Source organism: Vigna angularis, chromosome 2 (assembly GCF_016808095.1).
Source record: "Vigna angularis cultivar LongXiaoDou No.4 chromosome 2, ASM1680809v1, whole genome shotgun sequence".
In the NCBI taxonomy this organism is placed as follows: domain Eukaryota; kingdom Viridiplantae; phylum Streptophyta; class Magnoliopsida; order Fabales; family Fabaceae; genus Vigna; species Vigna angularis.
The window spans coordinates 38,191,025-38,200,961 of NC_068971.1; the positions used below are offsets into that span (position 1 = coordinate 38,191,025).

General features: G+C 36.1%; 1 protein-coding gene across 1 annotated transcript; it reads left to right on the forward strand.

Annotated features, from left to right (window-relative positions):
* The first annotated feature begins 6,160 nt into the window (after positions 1 to 6,160).
* On the forward strand, positions 6,161 to 9,187 carry LOC108330254 (putative disease resistance protein RGA1). Its single transcript, XM_052872260.1, has one exon. It carries the CDS (start codon positions 6,218 to 6,220, stop codon positions 8,957 to 8,959), a length of 2,742 nt encoding a protein of 913 aa, XP_052728220.1. The 5' UTR covers positions 6,161 to 6,217; the 3' UTR covers positions 8,960 to 9,187.
* Positions 9,188 to 9,937: the final 750 nt, after the last annotated feature.

Here is a 9,937-nt window from a genome sequence, read left to right on the forward strand (position 1 = left end):
AAGGTTTGGGCACATGTGTGATCGCACGCATCGTCCTTGTGCTAAAACTTTTTCTTCTTTTCTCAAAAAATTATAAAAATATGTTATAAAAGGTTGTTGATGAAATTTGACCTTTGCAAACATGACTTTTAAAATATTTAATGAGTGAAGCAATCACCTTGTATAGAGTAGGAAGAACACAGGATCGTCGAGGTCCTGCAGTTGCCAATATCGTGCATGTAACAACAGTAGATAAAGTTTGCTCATGTGGTATGATTACAATACATGTATTTCAAACCAAATAAGCACAATATAATCCGAATGCAAAATGCATACTTGTATGGTCATCCATAAACATCAACTATTAATAGTTTCAATACATGCTTATCTACAACATACCGAGTAGCTCATATGGTATGATTCACTACTTACTCAACATGTTCTTATGTAGTTTTTATTTATGAGAATGGCCAAATCAACAATTTTAAGATCATATGTAGTTTTTATTTATGAATAAGAAAATTTATGATACACATCAGACATAACAAGCAAGAAATTTATGACTGCTATAATTGATATCAAATGGATATATACCAATGAATATTTCCTTCACCAAGAACTCATAAGTGTATTTTACTACTTGGCGAGAATCTTCATCAACATTTCCTACAAAGTATGTTTCATTGAGATCACCTGCATAACAATTAAAAGTATTTCATGTGTAAAATTTTTGTAACTTTGCACCCAAAAAATACAACAATCCCGAAATGATAAAAAAATTCAAATATTTAAAATAAGTGAAAATCACCGAACAACAACAAGAAAAGAAAATCAAAACGAACCACGGAAACTTACAAACTATGTTTTTTCGTCTTCAATGGTGGTTTTCACCAACGACAGTGCTTCCAAACGGAGGTTGTAGCGAAACAAACGACGGGAAGCTTTAAAACCCATGTCAATAGTGGTTTCGGCGTTGAATGGTGCTTCGAAATGGCGGAACCTTCGGGCAGAACGATGGCGGACACAACTCCGGTGAACGGCGGCACTTCGGTGAACGGTCCTTTGTCGGTGAACGGTCGATGTGGTCAAGGGAGGTTTGTGGGTGGGTGGGAGGCTTTCTCTCTCTCGTGGGTTCTCTCTCCCAAATGAGATCTGTAAGGTTTGAAACCCTTAAAAAAATGAAAGCCGCGAAATGAAAACTTCTACAACCCCAAACCTTGCATTTCCATGTCATTTAAAGTTATTTTAATTTTTTCCACATGGACGAATCAGAACGCGACACGTTAGTGGAGTCGAAATGTTGTTAAAAGATGTTGTTCAAGTATCATTTCCCTAAGGATCGCGATATTCTAACAACGAAAATTTGACAAAAATTTGACAACGCCACGTGTCAACTTTTAAGTGGTCGAAATTTGAATGTTATTTGTAATTAAAAATCTGATTTGGAGGGGCAGAAGTTAGGATTCCGAAAGTGCCCTCTTCATTTTCGAATTGTATGTTCTGTCCTTATGAACCTCTTCTCTCTCCATTTTAGGGATTTGAATTTCATTTGAACTTCTCTCTTCATAGCAGTGTTGTTCGTCCTCCATTGTAAGGGTTTCGTTTGTTTTCAAGATCTCTCTTTCCCGCTTCCCCTGTCACCATTGTTTTCGTTTGAATCTCTGTGGACATTGGGTTTGTTTGTTTGAGTTGTAGATTACCGTTGTCTCCTTCGGTGTCTTTGTGTCATTCGGTGTGGATTCGGTGGAAGTTGTTACCTTTTTTGTGCAATGGGTTCGTCCGGTGACAGTGGTTGTTCGAACAAGGTATGAACTTTTTGCTGTCTCGTATTCGTATTTTGGGGAGGGGATTTTGGTGTTGCATGTGTTGGAAATATTTTTGGTGTTTTTTGGTTAATGGATTGCGACGTACGGTGGTTATTTTGACGAAAAAACTAATTTTTTTGCAGTTGTTTGTTCGTCACTCATTGAAAACGAAACTTATTGCTTCTTTGAATGACATTTTGAGTGAGGAACAGAAGTCCATAATCTCCAAGACTCACTTTCGATGGTTTTTAGAATTACATGATAATATTAAGATTGGAAGGAATATTCTGAGCGATTTACTGATTAGATGGGATGATGACAGAGGTGGTTTTAGTTTTGGAGATAAAGTTGTTGAATTCAAGGAAATAGATGTGAGCTTAAGCCTAGGGTTGGGTTTGGTTGGTGAGCAGATTAAATTGAATGAAAACAAACTCAGTGAAAGTCATTGTCGGAAGTACTTCGGTGATGGAAAATATGAATTGGATTTGGTATATGAATTTATTTTGAAGGAACACAAAAAGTTGCCTTCAATAGATGTTTGTAGGTTGTACATTTTGGTAGCAATTAGTGAGGTACTGTTTCCTAATCGCAGCAGAACAATATTCCCAATTTTGTTTGAAATTGTTGATAGAATCAGTGATCTGGGAACTTTTTGTTGGGCTCGCATAGTGTACCATTATCTACTTAGCAGTCTGTGCAAAGCTTGTACAGCGTGGAATAGAGGAAAAGGTGCAACCATTGTTTATGTAGATGGTTGTGTATACGTGTTCCAGGTAAATTTGTTCCATGGATTGTTTGCTGTTTGTTAATTGAGATGACTAATTATGACGTATATGATGTATTTCAGGTATGGTTTTGTGATCGTTTCATTCCTTCGAATGTTTGTGTACATAAATATCCAAGATTTTTGCATTGGATGAATATAAATGTGGGTGACAAGTTCATTAAACGTGCAATGGAGACGGGTGTGGTATGTAGTTTATTGTTTTATTACATTTCTTTGAATGAATGTTTGATTTAATGGTAATTGTGATGAAATTGCAGATGCTTGATGATTATGGTGCATCAAGGACAGAACATAGTGAAACATGGGTGAAAGCATCAGTTAATTCAAATGGAGAGGAATTGAATAAACAAGACAAATCAACAATCAATATGAAACTGATAAAAGGTATTAATGATGCTTTAGAGGAACAAGATGGTGTAATTGAAGAACTTGAAGAAGAGTTATCTAGATTGCAGGCTGAGCTGCTTGAAGGAAATAATAAAGATGAAGGTGGTGACAGTACACCGTGTAACCAACATGATTTTTACAATAACTTTGACTGTGAGGGAGGAGTTTACAGCCATGAAACCGTTATGAAGGAAAGAGTACGTAGAAAACGTTACAAAAGCCAAGTTTGTAGAACTCCGTACACCGGATATAATCCGAAACTTGATTGATTAATGTAATTTCTGATTACTCCAGTATTAGGATGATGTTTACTTATGGATAGTTGTATTTGGAACAATTTTCTTTAGTATTGTTGATAAAGAAAGTGGTTGTTTCAGTTTTCAATGTTATATTAATTCCATTTGTTTTGTGGTCGTAGTGGGAAGTTGAAATTGTGGTACTTTTATGAAATGTCTAGGTATGATGAAGCTGTAATCGATTACAGGGGAGTTATAATCGATTACTAGTACAGAAATCGGAATTTTTACGAAAACTATGTCCGCGGTACCCAGAAATGGGTAAATAACTCCCCAGTAGTGTTTGCTGGTGTTTTTTCAGTGTTCTCAATAGGGGCGCACCCTCTTGGTCATTGTGCAAGCTTTTGTGAACCATATTTGAAACCGTGCGAGATGTATGCGTTTGGAAGACGAAACGAAGGTGTTCCCAAGTTCAGTGTTGGTGGCAGGGAAAGCTGGGACAAATTAAGGGTGGTGTAATCGATTAAATGGGACTCGTAATCGATTAAAAGTACAACAATCTCATTTTGTACCAAAAGTATGCCTGGTCTACCCACATAAGGTTGAGTAACTCCCCAGTAGTTATTTTTAGTGTTTGCCAGGGTCAGAGTTGGTGGCAGGGAACCCTTGGACAAATTAAGGCTGGTGTAATCGATTATTAAGGACTCGTAATCGATTAATACTACAACAATCTCATTCTGTACCAAAAGTTTGCCTGGTCTACCCACATAAGGTTGAATAACTCCCCAGTAGTTTTTTTTTGTGTTTGCCAGGGTCAGAGTTGGTGGCAGGGAAACGTTGGACAAATTAAGGTTGGTGTAATCGATTATTAAGGACTCGTAATCGATTAATACTACAACAATACTCGTAATCGATTAATATACAACAATCACATAACAACAGCAAAAATCATAAAAATAACAACATAACTTCATAACAAAGTTACTTACCTCGGCAGTCTTAAACATAACATCTATTTTTTTTGTTGTATAATTTAACGAACAAAATCGCCTAACGCGCGGAAATTCCTTGGCAGAACAATCATCATGCAAACCAAGCCGTTCATACGCCCACAACTACAGTTAAAACAATCAAACTAATCACAACAGTTATTACTATGGATTGAATTAATGCAACAAACAACCAATATAAATCATACCTGCAAAACAACAACATTCCCACTTATGCTCAATGAATCAGCAATCCATCCAGAAAGTAGTTTCTTATTACATCTATTTAGACTATCTACAAGATATGTATGTACAACACTACTCCAATCATAACTAGACAAACTGTCTAAGTCATCTAAGACTAAACAAGGCATGTTCGACACATATCTTGCCTTCCTGGGAAAAAAGAACACCACAAAACAAACTAATACATACAAGCGACACACCACATCTACCTCACTATCATCATTACCTACAAGCACATTGAACATATGTATGAGGTCTTTCAATTTCGTACATTTTGAATTAAAGGATTCACCAACTTTACCTACAACTGATTCATCAAAAGGAATTTCCAAACCCCTTACTCCTAACCCTAAAGTCATGAACACATCCTGCACATTGAAAGGCACCAGATGTTGGCTAACTCTAAACGATTGATGGTGGGGAACCCATCGACGAACCATCTTTTTCAACAATTTTAGGTTCACCTCTAAAGGATCTACAATTTCTAAACACCACTTAAACGGAGTTTGTAAAATGCGCATCTTATGTGTCGCTGCCAGTAAGGAGTTCATGTTGGCAATGTACGATGTATCTATCCAAGCTCGAAGGCGCCACTATAAAACAGTTCAAAATTATAATAGTCAAATTGCTTCTCCAAAACAACAAAGAAAACATTCTTGTTTACTGTCTACTTACATTGTTATTAGAGGATTCCATTTTAAACTCTAAAAATAGCGTCTGTCAAATATTCACCTACAATAGCAAAGGCTGATCAACTTACTATTAGTCAAACTCCTTCCAAAACGCAAGTACCCATACCATGGAGTCAGGAATCCTCAACTCAGCTTTAAAACATAGATTACACAATCAAACTCACAATAAACGGGAAAACGAAACAACCGCATACATAAATGGCGAAAGGAATAAATGGGAAAACACGGGTTCGCCATGAAAAAACCGTCGTCAAATCTCCAAAAAACGAAAACGAACAAGGGCATATAAAATACCTTGCGATTAACACTCACCCCAACCATCCAACGAACAAGGGCGACGGTAAAAAAACCGCTCCTTTGAAGAAAATGTGACAACGCTTGTCCCTTCAATACACTTCCTCCCAACACTTCAATGGTGGACGGAGACAAAGGACTTCAATGCCGGACTTCAATACTTCCAAACACGATTTCGTAGGTCAACAAAGACCATCTCGGTGGCGTGCCCAAAGTTCAGAATGGTGGACGCAGAGTTTGGGACTTCATTTGGTGGAAGGCCAAGTTTTGAATGAATAACTTGGACACAGAGAGTTTCGGGAAGAGTATGGGCGCCAATAGGTTATTCCGAAAGTGCCCTCCAAATCAGGTTATTTACTTTTCAAGTTTCCAATTAAAACAGCAAATCACAGCACGCCACGTGTCGTTGTTAATTTGTTGTCAAATGGGCGTTGTCGAAGAAACCTTTTCCTTTCCTTTCCGTAAATAGTATAATGATCAAGAAACATAATATACTAAAAGATAAAGATTATATATATGCAAGTGGTATAATATTGTTACCTAATAAAATTAATTTTTAACAAATCCGATAGATATGTGTATGGAAACCATTGTTTTAACTCCTGCAAAACTTCCATGTCACGTGGAAGAAAAATAGTTAATACTTCATAGTCTTCTTCCTCTTTCAATATTATATGCTAAAAGATAGTAGCAAGTGGCATTGGTTATTTAGTTGTTGTCGAATCCATTCATCAACACAGTTGACTTCGAAACACTGTTTTGCCTACCCATCTCATCTCCGCCGTTTGCATTTCAGACAACTATGGCCGAATCATTTCTCTTCAGCATTGCAGAGTCACTCATAGCAAAGCTTGCTTCTCGTACTTTTCAAGAAGCTTATCGATTGGTGGGTTTATACGACGATCTTCAAGACCTTACCAACACTCTCTCTTTAGTCAAGGATGTGCTGTTAGATGCTGAGCAAAAGCAGGAACACAACCATGAGCTCCGTCGATGGCTCTCTCAACTCAAAACTGTCTTCTCCGATGCCGAAGATGTTTTGGATGAATTTGAGTGCCAAACACTGCGAAAGAAAGTGGTCAAAGCTCATGGTAGCACCAAAGACAAGGTAAGTCACTTCTTCTCAAGTTCTAATCCACTTGTTTTTCGTTACAAAATGGCTCAACAAATTAAAGATATCAACAACAGACTAGACAAGGTTGAAGATAATAAGCGTAAGTTTAGTCTTCAAACGAGTGATGTTGACACACGTGTTGTTCATCGGAGAGATATGACACACTCTCGTGTGAGTGATTCAGATGTGATAGGAAGGAAACACGATAAAGAAAAGATCATAGAGCTTCTGATGCAACAGAATCCTGATGATGATGATACAAGTCTCTCTGTTATCCCCATTGTGGGGATTGGAGGCTTGGGAAAAACTACACTTGCAAAGTTTGTGTTCAATGATAAGAAGATCCAGGAGTGCTTTCCATTGAAGATGTGGGTGTGTGTTTCTGATGACTTTGACATTAAACAACTGATTATCAAAATCATCAATTCCGTGAATGATTCAGAATCTGATCATGCTCCTATTCACCAAATGAATTTGAACATGTTAGATCTGGAACAACTGCAAAATCAACTCAAAAACAAACTTTCCGGTCAAAAGTTCTTACTCGTATTGGACGACGTATGGAACGAAGACCGTGTTAAATGGTATGAGTTGAGGAATTTAATCCAAGTAAGTGCAGCAGGAAGTAAAATCCTTGTGACTACACGAAGTTCTAAAGTATCTTCCATGATGGAGACAACTTCCTCTCATACTCTAGAAGGTCTTTCTGAGGAGGATTCATTGTCTGTGTTAGTCAAATGGGCATTTAAAGAAGGAGAAGAGGAAAAATATCCTCACTTAGAAAATATTGGGAGAGAAATTGTGAAAAAATGTGGAGGGGTTCCTTTGGCCGTGAGAACATTAGGCAGTTTACTATTCTCAAAATTTGAGGCCAATGAATGGGAATATGTGAGTCAAAATGAAATCTGGAATTTGCCTCAGAAAAAGGATGACATTTTACCTGCCCTTAAATTGAGTTATGATCTCATGCCCTCCTATTTGAGGCAATGTTTTGCATTGTTTTCCCTTTACCCAAAAGATTATCAATATAATAGTTATGAAATAATTTGGCTTTGGGGGGCACTTGGACTCATCGCATTACCAAAAACGGATAGAACACGTGAAGATGTAGCCAATCAGTATTTGCATGAACTTCTGTCAAGATCCTTTCTTCAAGATTTTCAAAACTTCGGTACTGTGTATAACTTCAGAATACATGATTTGGTGCATGATCTCGCCCTATTTGTTGCTATGGATGAGTGTCTACATATCAATTCCAACATTCAAAATATTCCTGATAATATTCGGCATCTGTCTTTTGCAGAAAGTGGTTTGTTTAGCAATTTAATCACCAAAAAATCAGCGGCTGTGAGAACCGTCATGTTTCCAAATGGGGTAGCAGCTGCCAACTGTAGAGCTATACTAAAGACTTGTCTGGAAAAGTTCAAATGCTTACGTGTTTTGGATTTGAGTCATGCAACATTTGAGACTTTGCCTCGTAAAATTGGCAAGTTGAAACATCTGAGATATCTGGACATTAGGGGAAATCCCAACATTAAGAGACTCCCCGACTCTATCTGCAAGCTCCAAAGTTTGCAAGTGTTGAGCCTTGCAGGATGCGTGGAACTGGAAGCATTGCCCAAAAGATTAAAAAAACTTATGAGTCTCTATTGTTTTGAGTTTTCCACAAAGCAAACTGTTTTGCCTATGAATGAAATCGCCAACTTGGTGTCGCTTGAATTCTTGACTGTTGTATCATGCCATAATGTGGAATCCATATTTGGAGGGATGAAATTCCCTACTCTTAAAACATTGAGCGTTTTTGACTGTCAGAGTCTTAAGTCTCTGCTGCTGGAGGGTAAAAATTTTCCTCAATTAGAAACATTGTATGTTAAAGGGTGCAGTAATTTGGATTTGGAACTGTGGAAGGGAGATCATGAAGAACAAAGCCCCAAGCTGAAGTTAAAATTTGTTCTATTTTCAACTTTATCACAACTGGTGACCTTACCTAAATGGTTTGAGGAAGTTGCCAACTCCTTACAGTGTTTGATTGTTGTGCATTGCCACAATTTTGAATCATTTCCAGACTGGCTGCCAGTTCTGACTGATATGAAAACTCTTGCTATAAAAAATTGTCCAAAGTTGGTAGCGCTCCCGGATAACATTCATCTCTTCACCACCCTTGAATATTTGGCGATTGTAGATTGTGCAGCTGACTTACATAAAAAGTATGAGCCGCATATTGGAGAGTTTTGGCCCAAAATATCACACATCAACAATATTTTCATTGATGAACCGGAAGATTTAGATGAAGAGTTTTGGTCCAAAATATCACACATCAACAATATTTTCATGGATGAACCGGAAGATTTAGATGAAGAGTTTTGGTCCAAAATATCACACATCAACAATATTTTCATGGATGAACTGGAAGATATAGTTGAAGAGTAAGACTTTGTCCGCAGTACCTTGTTTTCTTTATTTATTCTTTTATTAAGATGTTTTCCATAATAATAATGTTGATTTCTTTTTATGGTTTTTCATTTTGTCTTTGTGAAAATTAATTGTAACTTTTAGTTAAGACAATTCAATTTAGAAGAGGTGGTTGTGTAACAGTGCTACTTTTTTGGATTGGCTGCTATTTAGAAAAAAATCCACACAGTTACTTTGCATCTTTTACTTTTCATGATTTATCGGTTAATGATAAATACATTATAAACAATCCTGTAAATTGTAACGATTATTTAATCGTTTTTAATGGCCACTATATACTATTGATATAATTTTAAAAAAATGTGATATATAGTGATTTAAGACGAACTATCACAATATTCATCATTTTATGCAATATATAAAATAGTTAAATAACTTAAATTAAAACTGACATAATTTTTCTATTAGAAAACAAATCCATCAAAAATAACAGCACATAAAAACATGATTATTTTCTTTATATCAGGATAATTACAATTGTCACTATTATAATTAAACATTAAATAAAATATTTTATTATCAATTGTCTTGTCGTAATTCAGATATTTTATTATTTATAATTATCCCCTTATATTTTTAATTTCGTAATTTAATAAAATACACTTTTAGTAATAACAGATAAAAAAGCATATCAAAATAAGAGTAAATACACACAAAAAATAACCAACATATTTTTTTCATTAATTGGTTTATCATTACAAAAAGTATATTAGACAATTACATCAATATAACAAAAAGTTTTTAAATATCCAAAAATATAGAATATTTTACAAATTCTGATATCATAACACGTATTAATAGATTTATAGTTCCTCACTTCTAACCTCTTCAACTTCATCATCAAGTGGGGCACCCTTGTTAAACTCAAATCCTCCCATCCCACGCTTTTTTTCAATAATGTGCAAAACCATCTCATTTTAAGCTTATCCAAACACA

Excerpts from the sequence above, each read along its gene's own strand:
- LOC108330254 (XM_052872260.1), top strand. The coding sequence starts at position 6,218 with ATGGCCGAATCATTTCTCTTCAGCATTGCAGAGTCACTCATAGCAAAG.